Source organism: Battus philenor, unplaced genomic scaffold, assembly GCF_028537555.1.
Source record: "Battus philenor isolate CCGP_79_NKW_IND1 unplaced genomic scaffold, ilBatPhil1.0.hap1 SCAF_13, whole genome shotgun sequence".
In the NCBI taxonomy this organism is placed as follows: Eukaryota; Metazoa; Arthropoda; class Insecta; order Lepidoptera; family Papilionidae; genus Battus; species Battus philenor.
The window spans coordinates 9,939,809-9,958,730 of record NW_027181675.1 but is presented as its reverse complement, the minus strand read 5'-3'; the positions used below and the strand labels follow the sequence as shown (position 1 = coordinate 9,958,730).

General features: G+C 33.9%; 1 protein-coding gene across 2 annotated transcripts in view; it reads right to left on the bottom strand.

Moving 5' to 3' along the window:
* The window catches only part of LOC137933121 (beta-glucuronidase), a 45,672-nt gene that overhangs the window by 1,832 nt on the left and 24,918 nt on the right, over window positions 1-18,922 (bottom strand). For both annotated transcript variants that reach the window (XM_068776904.1, XM_068776903.1), the window contains 11 exons: window positions 17,359-17,622; window positions 14,795-14,977; window positions 8,481-8,650; window positions 5,991-6,133; window positions 4,402-4,595; window positions 3,899-4,045; window positions 2,667-2,839; window positions 2,396-2,539; window positions 2,021-2,105; window positions 1,052-1,228; window positions 545-683 (listed from right to left, as the gene is read on the bottom strand). In XM_068776904.1, the coding sequence (XP_068633005.1) occupies window positions 545-683; window positions 1,052-1,228; window positions 2,021-2,105; window positions 2,396-2,539; window positions 2,667-2,839; window positions 3,899-4,045; window positions 4,402-4,595; window positions 5,991-6,133; window positions 8,481-8,650; window positions 14,795-14,977; window positions 17,359-17,622 (1,819 nt within the window). The remainder of the gene's footprint in view (window positions 1-544; window positions 684-1,051; window positions 1,229-2,020; window positions 2,106-2,395; window positions 2,540-2,666; window positions 2,840-3,898; window positions 4,046-4,401; window positions 4,596-5,990; window positions 6,134-8,480; window positions 8,651-14,794; window positions 14,978-17,358; window positions 17,623-18,922) is intronic.

Genomic DNA, 18,922 nt, shown 5'->3' with positions numbered 1-18,922 from the left:
CTTACATTCAACTAGCAAGGTAACGTCTTTGAGAGATGCAAACGCTCCAGTGGTTCAAGCAACAACTCTCTCTTAGAAATTTATATGTATGATGTAGTATATATGCATATTACACTATTTAGACTAATTAATAGAACACATATTTAGAAGAATTTATTACAATAAACTTCATTTCGTTATGTTAATTTCCTGTAAAGACAAATCACTATTTAAGTACTGCAAAAAATTAGCACTCTAAGCAATGTAAATTTTGTGTCTGAATTTTAAAAAACGAATATTAGCATTAACTCTTTCCGGCGAATACAGAAGAACGAAAATATTGTGCCGTATCATTACTGAAGATTACGCCGCATAATAATCGAATGGTATAAATTATTTACTAAAAATAACTTCAAAGAAATTCAACTATTAAAATAAAATTTTGGATTATTAGTTAATTATAGTACTTTAGCTATAACTCATCAAAAATATGAGTTAAAGCCAAATAGTAACTATAATAATTATGAAATGTTAGAATTTATTGCTAAAACAAACTAATACTTACTCTGAGCGGTCTTAAAATCAGCGAAATTCCAAATAAATTCACCAACGAAGAAACCCGCCTGCCGGAGTCTGTCAAACGCCTTAAAGTGCTCTGACATTAAAGCCACCTGATACTCTTCGGACCACACGTATTCAGGAATCTTAAAGTACGATTATACTATTAGTTTTAAATTAATGAGAAGTATTATTTTGACACTATAAAAAGTTAGTTTTAGTCATTATTTCAGCTATAAGACGTGTACTGCTGGATTTCCAATAGGAACGGTTGGATGCTGCATCAGATCTTAACAATAGGACGTCGGAAAGCCTAAATGTTGTCATCAAAAATAGTACGTCCGCTTATAGATTGGAAAGACGTACTCGTTAAGATCGTCGGAAGACGCTGAAAACAGGCATCTTCCTACCGTTCTTACTAGAAATCAATAGAGGAAGCTTATGTCTAGAGGTAGACGTTTTAAGACTGAAATGATAATGATGACGAGCGTATGACGAATGCAACGTAACTGACCAAGTGAAGTCCAGCGATAGTATCAGCTCCATATTCTGTCATGATGACTGGTTTGTTATGCTTGAGGTGCCAAGCAGTCGCTTCATCCACTACGTTGTTGGCGATGGTGGTTAGGGAACCGGTGGCGTGGTACCAGCCGTTGTAGCGGTTGAAGCTTATCACATCGAGGTATTGTGCCTGTGTTTACATATAACCTAAATATTACCAAAAACACACAAAGAAACTTAAACGAAGACAATTTCTTTATAGTATCTGAAATTATTCAGAATTTTTTCTTACTTCTAATTTAAAAGGCACTGTGAAATTATTATGTTCTAACAACTTTAAAGCTAATAAGTAAAAAATTGTATTGTATGTATGTTTAGAAATAGAACGTATCTTGTTATCGTTTCTTAAAAAGATCGTATTCTTTTTAATATAGATAACATATTGAGTGCTAGATGTTAGTAATTTAAATTTTTTGGCTAATTATTACATTTAGATGAGAATGTTCGTTAAATTAAGTGCATAATATATGCTTCTGTATAATATACACATTTTGGGAACATTTCAATTTTAATACATATGTAATCATCATCTGCTTGCAAGGCTGTCCGCACCCAACAACTTCTAGCAACCTTGATTATATCGTTGGACCAGCGGGGGGTTTACCCACGCGGCGGTAAAGTATACCGGTTCATATGTACTATTTCTTATTATTATTTTTATGTTTTATTAATTTATGAACATTTTACAATTTATAAACTAAAAACATGTTATGTGAAACTCTTGCAAACATGTATTTTGTTTCGTTCTTTTCGTGCCTATGTAAAATAAAATAAATATGAAAGGAACTTAAAAATAGTCTTTTATTTATTGAAGAGTGAAATTATATATAGGGTATGATATAATTTTGAATTTTAGGTTAAAACAAGGAAGTTAAAAAATTAATATTTACAAAAGATGTGAATATTACATATTTATTCTTACAGATTTGTCGGCTACGTAACTCTGCGCAATAGCAATAGTGACAGGTCGTGACAGGTCCATGGATTTCACATGTCTGACTACTTCGCTGCAATATAAAAAAACGTAAACTAAAGTTATTAATTAATTAAAACACCACCTCATTAGTTCTTACTTATTTTAATGTACTTAATAGTTATTAGTTGTTATAAAACCTGATCGAAGTTATGTTATGCCACTTCTACGATCAGATTAGAGCATATTCAAAATAAATTTACAAGATTTCTTGGATAAACTAAACTAAAATATTTATTACCTAACATTAAAATAACTAACAGTATATAACACTGAGTATACAACACGATTTTTTGTTTATTTAAAGTCTTAATATTTACATACCCGAAGTACGCATCCGCAAGTCGGTTTGCGGACCTGGGCTCATTGGAGACGGACCACATGACCACGCTCGGGTGGTTCTTGTCGCGACGGATCAGTTCAGTCAGTGATTGCTTGTGCTTTGCTAGGAGAGCGTCGGAGAACACGCTGCGAAAAATTGTAATATATTTTATTAACACTTGTTATACCTTTTTTTTAAATTTAAAAAATTGACACAATTTTTTTTACATTTTCGTTAAGGCATAACAGTAAAGTAAATATAAAAGTTTCTTACTCTGTGTCAACGCCGGGACATTCGTCAATGATCATGATGCCCTGTTCATCAGCAAGCTGGTATATTTCCTCAGCGTACGGGTAATGAGATGTCCGGAAGGCATTAGCGCCTACCCAACGAATCAGATTAAAATTTTTCACCCATAACACTGGATCCCAGCCTTTACCACGTAACTGTATAAAAAATTTAAGTCAATATCTTCGTAATATTCAAATTTTTGAAACAAAAGCTCGTAGCCTCATATTTTAAGTTGCAGAACTCTATTACACTTTTATCGAACTTTGCTGGTAATTTAAGATGTGAAAAAGTTAGTTTATGGTGTAATAAATTTAAGAATCTCATTAACCAAAAATTTATAAAAATCCTATTATAGTGTGTTATAGGATTTTTTAAGTCATACTCGTAATAATGTTTGGTAGTAAATTTTTATACTATTGTATCAAGGATATCGTAAAGTTTGCTCCAACAATAAGCTTGTTGTGAGTCCATCTCTGATCAGGGCGTGTTTGGTTACTTTGTGATAAGAATGTGATTCTAATTTCCATGAAATTGGACTGTTGTGGTATTCTTCATGACGTATATAAGTGGTCAATGTAAAGATACTATGTGGTCAATGATCTTATTAGATAATCACTATAAATGACCTACAAACATAATAATATGAATAAATGATCATGCTTCCTTGTAGATGGAGGGTAAAAGGTGTAATCCACAAATCCACCAATCTGTCACAGGGACCAGGTTGATTTCACCTTTCAGATTTTTGGTTCTGTAATATGGATCCGGTTTATTACGACTTTTTCTTTTACCATTTACAGACAGTGGCCATGTTATAGAATTCTTTTTTCAATTTATAAAGCATCACTAGAAATCTGATATAGTTAGAAAAGTCCTAAATACTATCCCGCCTCTAATAATAATAATAAAATTGTATATTTTTTTACAAAATAGTAGAAAATTTGTAAGGCTTCTGAACTAGGTGAAAATTGTATTAAAAAGCCAGTGTTTTCCTGTCCATTATATTCCAAATCTAGGTTCATAGATTCAGGAGAATACAGAAAAAATGTACGTAAATAACAGTAAAAAAATGCAAGGAACATGCGCTTGTTCTTGTGTATTTCGTGTATTTATACGAGTGTATGTGTATATAAATAACATATAAGTTTTTATGAATGCGAGGGCTTTTTAAGAATATTCGATATTAAGATTCTTTAAATATATTATTTACTTACATCTGAATCTTCGTGCATGCCAAATCCTCTGAGGTAAATTGGTTTGTCATTTATAAATACTGTTGTATTTGTCCAAGTGACAGTTCTGATACCAATTTTCTGAGTGTATGCGTCGATTGTTTCACCATTAGGTCCAATGAGGATAGCCTAAATAGAATTTATTTTTTTTAAAAAATACAAGGAAAGAGAATGGCTAAATAATTATAAGGTAAAAACTTAAAAGTTAATTGTAATAGATTAGCAATTTGAAGAGGTAGTGGGCAGATCATATAACGCGCAGAACTGATGGGCGCTGGGGTCTTAAAGTTCTGGAGTGCTGACCATGGACCGGTAAATGTAGCAAAGGACGTTAACCTATAAGGAAGACGAACGACTAAAGTTAAGGTTCATGGAAGACGCTGGCTGCATGCCGCTTCCGATCGATCCAATAGGAAAAGGAAGAAGGCTTATGTCCAGGAGTGGACGTCTTATAGCTGTAATTATGTAAATGAATATTAACATACCTTAAAAGTGTACAAATACCCAGGATTAGGATGCATCAAATAAGGCCACCAAAAGTTGGCGTTCCCTATTTCTATAAGTCCCGCACAGTCATTGGAAGCCGCTACTTGAGTCCCGTTCTTGTCAAATATTTGCACCAAACATAACACGTCACCTAGACTTGGCCCTTTGTGGGTAATATTGTAAACAACGAAACCTGCGGAAGTTATTCATGTACAGAATTATGCTGATAAAAATTAATAGGTTCTTAAAGTATTATACCGGTTATCCAAGCCAAGTTCCGGCTGGTACATAGAATTTTTAATAGGAAATAATATGTAGGATGATTGAACAAATATCGTTATGTTTTTTTTTCCAAATTTTTGCTGGTTTACTTTCGATATTTTCCTTCCCATTTGTAAACATTGCCGTTTTCATATGTTCACAAAGTGGACGGGAAACAATCCTTTGTTCTACTATCTTAAGTTCATACTTTGGAATCAGCCTATCGCTTGTTTTTAACTAAGGATGGTAGTAGTGGTGTAATAGTGAGGGTACATTGCGCGAATTGTTGCTTGAAGTTACTGTTGCTCGCTAACAGTGAAAGAACATCGGGAAATTGACATTTTTAAAACCAGAAATTAAAAAGATATGTGCCTTCGATCGATACGCATTTGTGTTATGGTTTACCCTTTTCTTTAGAAGAAATTTCAGAGTCTACTTCGTTATAGAACTTTAAATCCCAGGACAAATAATAATACGAAAATTAAGGTGCTACTAGAAATCTCTAAATGCTTAAATTTAATTAAAATAAGTTAAGTTAAAAACAAAGTTGTACAGCCACAAAAGTGTTTACAATAACTTAAAAGGAAGAATGAAAAATTACAAAGTTGTTTTACATGGAAATTAATTGAATTTTCGTAATGGATTTATAGGATATATCCTCCACGTTATAAACAGGTCAGACCGTTAGAGCTCGTCATTGTGCCAGCGGTATGCTGATATCATCTCGATCACATTGTTGTCATGCAAATAGATCCGCAATGAACGTTCCATTCCCGCACTGGCTAATAAGTTTTTTTTTTACATTTACCAGAGAACCGTAAACGTTTTATCTTAGCTTATTATCGCATTACCAAACCGATTTAGTTTATATCAGTTTTATGTTTATATCCGATTTAGTTTAAAAGATCGAGAAAGAAGAGGGAAAGGTCGTTCATGTTTTATGGACCCGAAAGTAATCTCGCTTTCTTTAGTTAAATTTAGACGACTATATTTTTTATTTTTTATTTTAATTTCCAATCAACAATATATTCACCTTCGTTATCAAAAACCTTTCGCAATCTAGTATACAAATTTTCAATGCCGGAGCGGTAAAAATCAATTAATTATTCTGTAAAATATATCCACAGAAACGACGCTACTTTCCGGTCCCCCTAATAATAATTAATATATAAAAAAAAATCTGTGGATAAGTGTTTAAATTTATGAACACTCAAAAATTATTATAAAAACACACACCCGTTATTAACTTTTCATCAACAACAATGTGTTACAATAAAAAAAAACTTGTCGAAAAATGTTCAAAATTCAAATATAGTTAATTTAATACCTGTCAGTCCTTGTATATCAGTGTTGACTATGACGTCATCTATGTAGACCTGAGGTGTCGAATATAAAAACACTGTTCGATGTATGCCCGCGTAGTTGAAAAAGTCGAATGTATACGTTTGCTCTTGCCGCACCTTGTTATTGCTAGACGAAAAAAAAAACATAAAATTAGTATTTCTGTTAAATATACACAGGATATCTATAGAAGACTTTACTGCTTTCCTGCTATTTAGCCTTGTGTGCTATTTATTTTTATTTACTATAGTGATAAGTTTATATACTTTAGTGTTAAGTTTTTGATTTTAACTGGACACAATTGCAGTGTTTGTGCATCTTTTTCTTAGTGTTAAACGCCGATTGTTCGTTAGCATGATAGCTTCTTTGATTTTTAAGGTAGCAAAGTGTTTAGTTTATGCTTTTTATAGTAACTGAACTCGAGGGTTCCCTTTAGAACCTCAACTGGAGACGTTTATACCTCGCACTTAGATTGGACCTTCCATGGACGGTCTGGGTGCAAGTTTCTCCAGGAGACTTCAACTGGCTCGGCTGTTACTCGGTACGCATTAAGAATTTCGATTTGAGGGCACCCAAGAAGGTTGAACTTCGGTTAGATTGTTTGCTATTATTTTAGTCTAGGTGCTTATATCACTAAACAGTGTTGCGTTATTACAAGTTTGATAGCACCATGATTATAATAGCAAAATCTATAGACTGCGCCTTAGGTATGCGAGCCGCGCTCACTCTCTTTTCCTAGCCCCACCATCTTGCCGCACTTTCAGAAACCGCGGTACAGCTGTTTCGGTAGCACTGATATCAAATTTCTTGGCTAATGTTTAGACTAAAAGACGTTATGTACAAGTGATATATCGTCAGTGATATAAGTTTTTGAATGGTGATTGGATTATTTATCGACTTACTGTTAGAATGTTTGTCTAGTTCTTTTGTGTTAAAAATACGTATGAAGACTTTAGGGTACATACATACATATGCCACGTTCTAATAAATAAATTCTAAAAAATTTGAATATTCAAATCGCAATTATTGAACATGGAGTTAATGCATAGCCCGTTGAAAGGAACAAGACACTAACATGCATGCGACGTTTTACAAATGGAAATGAAACGAAGTGTGAAATGTTGCACGAGCGTGCATGCGTGCCCAAACTAAACATTGTTCCTTCAATTGACCTCATCAAGTGTGAGAAGGATTAAACGGATAAAGGAGTCATTGGCTTAATACAGCTTTTGCGGTTGACTCATTAATGTACGCAAATAACATTTTTTGGAATCATTACCTACTATTAATAAAACTGTTTTCAAACAATATTCGAAATTCCAAGTCTTTTTAATGCAAATATGATATTGATTAGACTAGTGGCGCCGTAATTTGACTTCTATTTCATTATTTATTTTTCATCATCGATTTCATATCCCCATTTAATAACGAATCGATTCTAAAATATGACAAGGCATTAATGTGGTACTGATTTGGAATATTGAAGGTAAAGCATTTTGTTTTTATTTATTTTAAGGGGTTTGTATTTAATACGTTTTTGGTTGAAACTATGGATAAAAGAATACCAAATTATGCATCTTGTTTCTGAAACAGAGACAGAGAAAGACTAGATTTGTCAGCATTGTTACATTTTGCGATGCAATGAATTCATTCATTAGATTCATTCATCTTGACAGAAAAAATAAACAAAAATTACAAATAACTCGAAACTAAAATTTACTCGTTTTTTTTTTTTTTTTAAAGTAACCATTTCATTGTTAGTGAAGCTAACCAGATGCAAATAGTGTTGCCTAGAGAGTTTTTATTTATATGAACTATATACGAAAACTTTTTCTTTGACCTAATATTTTCACATAGTAAAGTGCGGATTCTAGTTAGAATAGTTCGACCATCCCTGACGTAGGCGAATCGGAACGCTTATTGAGTGAAAGTAGAAGCCGAAGTCCCTTCTCAGGGGCTCATATGACCAGTGAATCTGTGGAGTGACAATCTACGAGTTTGGTGGCTACCCAATCCGGTAAATTATAAAATATGAAAGCTACAAACGAACCAAGGGAGACTGTATTGAGTGTCCGCCAAAGTGATCTAAGAGCTTGGCGGCCTTCAAATCTGGTAAAATTCAATAGAAGTATTCGAGGCTCTCCCCGGACCCCTAAAGCCTCGCCACCTGAAACGAAGTCTTAAGCCAAGAGCCCTCTGCGCCCTACTCAAACCTGCGGAATCTGCAAATGCAATTTGGGTAGCAGTGACAGATCGGTCCCCTAAGAAAATAGTCGGGGGAGTCCCCGAGTCCAGTAACTTCAGTCAAGATGTCCTTGTATCAAACCTGGTACAATAAATGTTGACGCACAAAAAGCATTTATAAATTACAAAACAAATGTTCACAGATACTTTTGCATGTAGCTAAAGACTAAAATAAACTTGAATTGTTCTTTGGTACAAATTAATGACAAACACTGAAGTTTTAATCACTTACCCAATAAACGTATCCTTAATAGTGCCCTGAGGGACGGTGTCGCTAAGCAATGTGTTATCGACAACCACCGTGAGAAGGTTGCTTGCGTTTCGATGCACCACTTCTGTAATCTCCACTTCGAAAGGCAAATGGCCGATTTCGTGATAAGTCATCAGTTTACCATTAACCCACTGCAAAGGACAATTGAATTTTATAATTAATAATATTTATTCTTTGTTATTTATATCGATCCATTAGCGACATTAATAAGAATATAGTAATTAAATACAAAATATAACCTAAAACCTAGTACTATCAAGTCATTACAAATTGATACAGCAATAAAAAAATTCTTAAATTCATAATATTATAAAATAAATTCAATTGCACTAAAGTAAAATGACATGTACATAACTTTTTTAAATTTTTGTATAAAATAAAATGCAAATTCAATTTAAAATAATTACTATACGATGTTCTTGCGTCTACCATAAATACAAAATTATTCGTCTGTTTCATTAGACATATGTGGTTTTTTAATTAAAAGTGTATATTATATAGTCAGGTCATAAATATGCTTTTAATTAAAATCAACTATAATAGATAATAATATTTTAACAAAATATCACTTGAGTTTGGAATCTGTCATTTGCTCATCACCATTCATCACCAATATATTGTAAAATATTTTGTGATATTAAAATGGAATGGGGTGATAAAGAGAACCAATTCATATCAATCTGTAATTTATATCATAAAGTAACTATGTTGCCAAATAAAATTTTTAAAGCCTCCATACGCTTGGTACTCGTATTAGTAAAATGTTTGCGTACCTGGATATTGATAGGTACAAAGAAACCTTCTCTATCGGTTACAAAGATCTGACCGTCAACGTAGTGATTTTACGAAAAACGCAATTGATGCAGTAAGAAAAAGAATTCGAAGAAATTCTGTCCAAAAGCAGAGGATTTTATCTCGGAAAATGAAGATAACACCGAGACCAATATCGCCATGTTCAAAATGACTGATGACTTAGCACTTGCATCCTGTAGGAGATGCACTGGTCATTCCATTATTGATAATTTTAAAAAGAATAGGGTGGGAAAATCAAAATAACTACTTTAGAAGAATAGGGTGGGAAAATCAAAATAACTACTTAAGTGGTACGCTAAGTGAGGTGACAGGTTTACGGATGAAAATATTTTTTACTATTGAGCAATATTTTAACAAACAAAGGAACCGTATTTATGCTGAAAACTCTAAAGAACCTTCCCAACCAGCCAACAGAGTACAACGTGGGCATTATCAGACTTTAATTTTGTTTTGGTGGGGTGTTAGCTATGAAGGAGTGACTGAGCCATATTTTTGTGAAAAGGTATTAAAACAGAGACATACAAAATAAAGACTTCAAACGTAATTTTTGAATTAACTTTTTGTTTTCAGTGTTTTATTGTATGTATGCTTGTAACTTTAAAACGTAATGGGTTTTATCGATAAAAATAACTAACTAACAAGTACAGGCAATTTTGCTAGCGTCTGATTTTTTCCTTGTGTAATGAAATAACATGAAACCACACTTATTATAAAGTAGTTATTAATATTTATCAGGAATTAACATACGTATATATATAAACAGTACATAGATTACCTATAATCCTTCCTTTGTGTAAATTTCGTGTTAAAATGTTATCTTTTGTTCTTTGTTAGTTGAATGTTGTTAGCTAGATTGTTGTCGTGAGTGTTATTTAGTTGCAATAAATATTGTATTCGTATTTTTGTAATGCAATCCATCATAATAATTTCAACCGTAGGATATCCACTGATAGATATAGGTCTCTCACATAGATTTGCAATAGGATCGGTTGGAAGCTGCACATCTTGTATGAACGGTCTAAACTGCGCTTGACGGTTCGTGGTTTTCATTACAGAATCTTAACCTTTTGTAATGTATGTGGCAGAAGAAAGAAAGAAGACGAAGTAGATAAACTAAAATTGTTATTTACTTTAAGAGTATTTCAAACTGTATTAAATAATTTATTGGCTGCCTTTTTAAGTACCCACGAGTTGTTAACATCTCTTTTCTTGTAGTTTAAAGAAATTGGTAAACCAGTTGAGATTCTATCCGAGTTGTACGAGGCTTCTCAAAGTTCTACGTTATTCTTCACATTCTGTGAAACTTCGCACGCTTAGATTCAGGGGCGTCCGCTTTCTTTTCCATAACGTGATCAAATTAGGCAGTATTTCCCCCTTTCTCCAAAAAGACAATGATAATTAACACTTTCAACAAAGTGATACGTTAGGTTTTGATGTACAAAAATCATCATAGCACGTACTCAGGCAAAAAGATGAACGTAAATTATGCAAATTTTAAATCAATTGTTTTTCGAATTTTCAAATGAAATGGATAAAGACCACAAGCGGGGACACAAATTCCAGCGGTGAACAGATTTTACTGCATTAGTTCAATTCGAAATGTTCGAAGCGACCAAGAGAGCAGAAGATGTGATTAAAACACGTTGTCCTAAAAAAGGGAAGAGTATTTTTCCGACAGCTAGTCTATAGTACATTGCTAAATGCTCATTGCATTTTAAAAATTTGAATACTTTAGTTGTTTCTATCACGACGCTTTTAAACGTTAATGGCATAATATTTTGAAAAGGTTTTCTATTTATAAGTACTGTGATTTTACCTGTTTGGCATTATCCGAAAGTAAAAATCGATGGAATCAAAGTTCAGTATTATCGGACATGCTCATATAGTAATGGTGAACAGGTTTCAAATGACAGCACAACAGAAGTACGTTCTCGTGGACTCTGGCGTCCAGTTATTCTTTCATCCGTCTGAGCAACTTAAGATTTTGGCGCCTTCCCAATCTCATGGAACAAATAATGTAACGTGTGAATAGAACTCTTCAGCTTAGCTTCTTTAAAGATGTTAAATTCGTTTCTCTCGCGATTAACGCAGATGTGGTGCTGCCCAAAATTTTTAATTAACAGATACAGTGTAACATGACATTTATGTACGATCCATATCAATCATAATCAGGTGGATGGCCTACTAATCTTATTACTTTAAAGTATGAATGCAATGCGCTATTATGGGTATAAATTTTGCTACAAAAAATGAGTCCAGGGTCAACGATTATGTGCTAATATATTTACTGTTATAATGCATGCATGTATTACTTTCCTGGCGTGTACAATAAAGAGATATATATTAGATTATATATATAAAATTAATAACTTCTTACTGGTCGTTAGTAATAATTAAAAAAAAACTATGTACAAATATTTTAATGTTTAAATAAACTTTAAAAATCGTGTAAAGTAAATGAAGGGACGAATTATTTCTTTTTCTTTAAATGATTCTCTTAGTGTAATGTAACAAATACAATTTATCAGACATGTATTGATGCCATTACGCGATAAAAGGCGGCAGAAATGATTCACAAACAAAGCTCGCTTTTTGCATCGTGAACTCGTTGTGACTTGAGAAATAAGATAATTTCTTTATCAGCCGACATACGGTTACGCGTCTGTTCGCATGAGTATTACGCAAAGAGACATTCGTTCCCATTATTTGAATAGAAGTATGCATTTTTATAAAGTAACGCGGCGTTTATTTTTGTATCTGGTTATTTGTAATTTGATATGTACACACGTTATTAAGAGTGTGTTAAAATAGCTTGCGTGTATCTAAAGTTATTAGGATATGTTTGATTATAATTTAAAAAGCTAAGATGTAAATAATATAAAAAAAACTTTTATTCAAGCAGTTTTTTATAAGACGCTCACTGCAAGCTATAGGCCTCTTCTAAAGATCGAAAAGATGACCGGTCTTATGCTGCCCAAATCCTGCCACTCCTCGCATGCCGTGGGGCCTACCAACACCTAGTTCACCCGCTTTTCATCGCCAATCGAAAGCCTTTTAGCTCCAACGGCCATCGGGTGCATATGCCCATCGACACTTCTATATGAGCAATTCTTCGAGCTACATCTCATTTCAGGTTCGATCTCGCAACGTAGCGTTGAGTATAGCCTTCTTTGTGGCTCATTGGTTTACCTTGAGTCTGCAATAACTCCGAGTAGTCTCAAAGTAATGCGAAGACTTTTATGTCCAAAAATTATGATTTAGATTCCAGATCAATGTTTTTCCGGTTAAAATTTCCAAGGGTAAAGTTTCCGTTAGGTTGATTTGGTCATCGCGAGTAACACATTAATCGTATGTGTGTTACACTTTATATGTGAGCATTCAATTTAAATACGTTAGATATGGTCAACCACGAAATGATTTGTATTCGATTCTAAACGAGGCATTGTGGTGCGTCTCGATATCTCTACAATGTCCCGTAAATTGTACTTTACGATCAACTGGCGAACACTGCGTGAAAATACATAGTGTGGACGAACCCGTACGTGGAGGAACTTAACCTAGGCAATATCGAAGAATGGTGAAAATAAAATAGGATCACTTTAGAATTATCCTGTTAAGTAAATAGAATCCTGTTTTTGTACTCTGATAAATTTTAACATAATATTTCGTGCATTAAACCCTCTGGTTTAGGCTTCCTAGACTTTTTTGACATAGACGGCACTCACATTTCTACTATATTCCTAAAATTCGGAATAAATTTGAAGATTAAACCTGAAAATTTGTGTTGTGACTGAATTCCACCCGAAAAATAATAGTTTTCGTAAAAAAGTGAGATTTGATTAGGAATTTAATCAATTGATTGTGCTTTGCGTTGAGGTTAAAAAAGTAATGTTCGCCTGTTACGATATATGGAAAATGTAAGTTTTAACAAATAACAATTTCTGAGCTTGTTAGATTATATTATTATTTGCCTACATTGATATGGAAAGATAAGCGAACATTTTAGTTCTTAACTATCGCAAACTGCTAAATTTTCGTGGAGTCTCGCTAATGAATTCTGAACGCCCACTTTTTCGTCACGCCATCGTTGTCCCTCGTCGAGTCTCCCATGATGTGGAACTACTATAAAAACTAACGCAATAAAGGAATATATTAACGTTTTTTATCTAATTTATTGTTAACATTCATAGTAATGTATACTTTTATGATTAAACCCGTATAAATATCCACGATATAGAATTCTAGTAGATCTCCGATCGAGGTGCAGGTCATGCGGGCGCGGGTCGCGAGACAGCTCACGTTCGACAAATTGACAAATTGCTGCAATTGCCTAGCGACAGATGAATGACGGACACCTCCCGTTAGAACTACACCTCGAACAGCGCATACGTCATGTTTTGTGATGTCTTAGTACCCGAAGGTTTGTTTGTATTACAGTTACAATTTTTACATTGGTAAAAAGTTTATGAATTATTTCAGTTATTTACAGTGATTGTTTATTTTTACTAATTAAAACTATGATTTTAATTGTTAAGACGACTGGTTGATTAAGGAAGAAGATTTTGAAAAAGTCAATATGTTCTTTAATCGGTGATCAATTGCAAATCAAAAATAAGTTTGTATTGTCTTTGGTAAAGGAGATCAGCAAAGTCTGAATGTTTGACAAAACTGTTACATTTCTATCAGTTTTTTCGCTTAACTCTGGACGAATGTATTATTTTAAGTTGTAAAGATAAAGTGCTTGGTGTTAAGAGATTGGATGCGTACGTGGAGTGTAATGTTTAACTAATTTTAAGATTTTGTTTCTTCATTAATTCTTACGTATTAGTAATTATTTGCATTTGACATCTACGTAAAATAAAAAATAAAATATCAGTATCCGTCAAACCTTTACTTTTACGATCCCAAAACAATTGGTTCGAATCAAATTCGAGCCTCCTGGGCTGTCGCCCACAGGATTGAGATATAGTGTATGAAGTCTCGGGATGAAATCCCAGACAAGCCTCTAATTATTATAACTACTCCTTTCCTCCCTACTCCTTAAACTATTTTTATTAAGTAGGTGTCCACGATACAGTATTGAGTTGGCCAATTCCCTTGATAGTTCGAGGATTTTTTTTTAAATTTGATATTTTTCCCCAGCCGCAAATAAATACATATTTAAAAGGAAAACAATTTTTTTTTACTAAAGTATAAAATATATGTTGAAGCTCAATAGTGCTGTAAATTAAAAAAAGTTTTGAAACATATAAGGAAGGATATGAGTTTGTTAAAATATAATAAAATATAAACACACAAAAATGAAATGTGAACTCAGTTACATTTATCGCGAGCCACAAAAACAATCTTTTAAAGAGTCAGTAGTAGCTCGCGAACTGAAGGTTTTTCTGCAAGCCACTGTAAGTAATGTTGATATTGTATATGACTATTATTTGAATAAAAGATGAAATATAATTACTTACCACTTGTGCAGCATAATGCACGCTGCTAAAACGTAACCACACGCGCTGTTCATTTCGCAGCCACCAGATCGGCACTTGGAAATACCGGTCGTACCACACCAGTCCCACATGGTCTCTTAGAGTTGAGTCTTGCCCCACATCGTTGTAAGACGAAGGTACGGGCATAGGGATTACAGGGCCTGTCTAAATAAAAATTGCATTTGTGATACACTCGGCACTAGCCGAACAAATAAGATCATTGAATAAAATTATTTTTGCACATATGAATAATATACTTGTGAAAACTTAAAAGCCTTCTTATACTTTCGTTCTCTTATCATTATTCAACATAGCTGTAAGTTAGTATATAAATAAAAAATGTGGTAAAACGAGCACTGGTAGCCCAGTGGTAGTAGACTGAATCCAAACGTAGGCCGCAGGGTTGAGTCTCGGGAATTCCATCTTATATTATTCATACTTCGTACATTAATTATACAGGATTGCCATTGCTCACAAACAACTTCCAGAGGATCAGCAGCAGTATCCTCTGCGTACAATAATACCACGCTACGATCGTAAGCCCATCTATTAAAGGTGGCGATTATGGTATATCCCCGCGAAGATAGCTTTAGGGGAGGCTAATGCCTTGCAGTAGACGTCTATAAGCTGACGATAGAAGAGGACGACAGAAAAATAAATAAATATCATTAGTATAATGTACACTCTTTAGCTTACATATCAATTACAAGTCTGCTTCAACCAGAGTAGTATCTGTAGTAATCGGTTAAGCACGTCTACTCAAACTTTTCTATGACCGGTAAATGTATGAAAATACAATTAAATAAAAAAATAATCTATGACAGATTGAATTGGAACATATTATCTAATACCCAAAACTTGTTTGCACATTAATAGCGTTAGCGTATTGTGCAATGAAATTTATGTACCTAACTGTACCTTGATCATGAGGGCTTCAGCTAATTGTGTTAAACGACACCGCCACGCCCACTAGCGCGTGAGCAAAGAATAAGCGAAAGATCAGAACGAACAAAAGAATGACAGGTAACGGTTTTTGTATTGGATAATGAGCACAATCACTCCAAGACCAAAATGATCTATGATTTTAAAGTGTTACAAGCTAAAAATGGAAACATAGATCATCGTTCTTCTTGTGATGTTTTTAAAAATTAAAAAACTTTAAGAATTATTAATTATTAAAGACAAAATACTTTTACAAAATTTACAGTTTTAATGCATTTTGGCGGCTTAGAAACCCCAGGGGTCTTCAGTTGCAAAATAACTTCGTAGTTAATAATAATGAGAAAACTAATGTAGGATTTAGACCTACGATGTGTCTGATCGCAAGTAATAGCCACGGACTATGGACGATTTTTAAGCTAGTAGCATTACTCGCTTGTCTCCGGCGTTTTGGACACCGTTTCACAACTTTTCAGAATTGCTTTATGGGAATAATAAACCAGACTTTACTCCAGGTTTGAGACGCAAAATTTGTTAAGATAATAAAGACTTTATTTTCATTACCCCTGCATTACATTTTACTATTACAATTAAATAGGCAATTAATATCAATACGATTCGGTGGAATTTGAGTATAGCTAGTGTAAAAGAGGTTTTAGGCTAAGTGCCATTTGCGCCTTGCCCACAGAATATGCAAGTGTCACTTGGTCAGCAGACCAGGCTAGTTCAAAAAAAAATATCGAATAAAGATGTAAAAGTATAGTATAAGATAAAATCAATGTACGTTTTGCAATTTCATTCTTTAATCATTAAGACATGTCAAATCTGAACAGCATCACAAGCGCTGACTATAAAGATTTGTTATTGATGACCGGCTGATATCGATGAAGATATTTAAAACGTATTTCTGTAGCGCGACCTCGGTACTAACAGGTACGGTCCGTATTGTCATTTTATTTGCCTCTGCGGTTGAAGCTTGTGTTTTTTTGCAAATTTTAATGAGTTTATTATATTAATAAAAAGATGAGGAAAATTTTCGTACGTTTTGTTAGTATTACTTTTTGCCTACAGAGTCGTCGTAAATAATGAACATGGGCTGTCTTTAAATAAAACTGTGTTGTCATGAGTACTTCAAATTAAATTTTAAAAAGTCATTTAATAACTAAACAATTATTTAAAATTTATATCAAATCTGATTAACTAGTAATATATGCTTAATGTAAAGTCCTATTGCATTGTTGTTAATTTTTGTTTAAAACTATACGTAAATATTTAAGATATTACGTCAAATAATAATTGAATAGAAAAAAATGTTATGATAATTACTATGTTTAAACTTAGATACCTAAATATTTTTCTTCTTTTTCTTTTTCGCCGATAGACGCCTACTGCAAGGCAAAGGCCTCCCCCAAATATTGCTACGACGACCAGTTTTGCACTGCCCGCATTCAGTGAATTCCTGCAACCTTAACAATTTCGTCGGACCACCTTGTGGGCCGTTTAACCACGCCACGTTTATCGACTCGTGTTTGCCACTCATAAACCTTTCATCCATCGGGTGCCATCGGGTGCACGAGCGATGTCTCCCAAATTTTAATTAGTAATACCTTTTCGAGAGGTTGTTCGAACCATCCATTCCTATATCCATACTCGGGATCTGTAGGTGACTTCCTAAAGTTCCATATTCCGTCTAGTGTCCGGACGTCTCTCGTCTCTGTCGCTTGAGGATACAGAGCTCCACCAAGACAAGTTGATTTTTTCTTTTGCGTCGAGTTTATTTCGTTGGCACTCGCTGATCCGGGTACTGTTGCTTTAACGATGGTGAAGAATAAAGCCAGCAATAGTAGCGATAATGTTATTCGCCACATCATCTGGAAAGAAAAAAACTATGGTTATAATTTGTTAATACATAATGTACCTTTTCTGTTTTTTTGCCTTTTATAATAACTAAAGCCCAGCGGTAGAGGACCGAGAATTGTGATCGTAGGTCGCGGGTTCTATTTTCGGGATAAAGTGTTATATAATTTACACTTTGTTCATTTATTATATAGGGTTGCCACTGCTCACTAATACATTTCCAAAGGAAGGGTGGCAGCGTCCTCTGTGTACCATAATACCACACAGCAATCGCCAACCCGCTTGCCCAATATGGCGAATATGGTACATCCCCCATAGAGGAGGTTACGCCATGCAATGGACATTAATGTCGGGCTAATAATAATGTTTGACGAGTGTCTTATTTTTAATTCTGAATCTGAATTGTTGTCTTATTAGCTTTTACAGATCCCCCGCGCTTCGCTGGTTCTTTTGGTAAATGAATCTTATCAACACAATTGATTTAATAATAAAGTATTATTTCCACGGCGAGGACAGGCATTTATAAGGTGGACCGATGACATAATTACGGTCGCGGGAAGTTCTTGGATGCGATCATTGGGGGAGACACACGCCTTGTACACGGCGTCAATCAGCTCACGTGGTAATGATGATGATATTCTTAGTTTTTTATTATAATTAAAACTGTTTATTGACCAATATAGACTAGAATACTTAAGAAAAGTAAACAGAATATGAGGTTATTACTAGAACATGATAATAGGAAAATTAGCGGTTCTTTTTGCAATCACCGCCTCTATATTTATTACCTAAGTTAGAAAAATATAGGTTTTATTATTCCATAGGAATAAGTATGTCTATGCCGATTATCGATTAAATGGTTAATGAATATTATAATTCTGTACCAGAAAAATGTACCAAATGTACTGTACCAAAATTTCGTCGCCTATACCCTATGTTAATTTTTTAGACTTCTCTGTGAGAGAGTTCTATTTATATTCTGAACAGCATTTGAAATGCGGATTTCAAGATCAGATTTTAGAAAATGCTTCTTGAATTGGTTAATTTATAATTTCATTGAACAGAACATTGTAGTGTTGGTGAAAGCAATTGTCGTGCTGAGGTACGCTTGGATAGTCGCAACAGCGTCGGCGTTCTCATCTCAATGCGCATATTTAATAAATAATTAGAATACGGTGTGGTGCGTTCATGGCAATTTGGCAATCTTTCCTGTGTTAGGATCATTTACACTTGAATTATTTGAAAAGTTATTATTACAACTACGTACGCAAATGTTATTTCATTTAACCAATAATAATAATTGTTTTTGTAAAG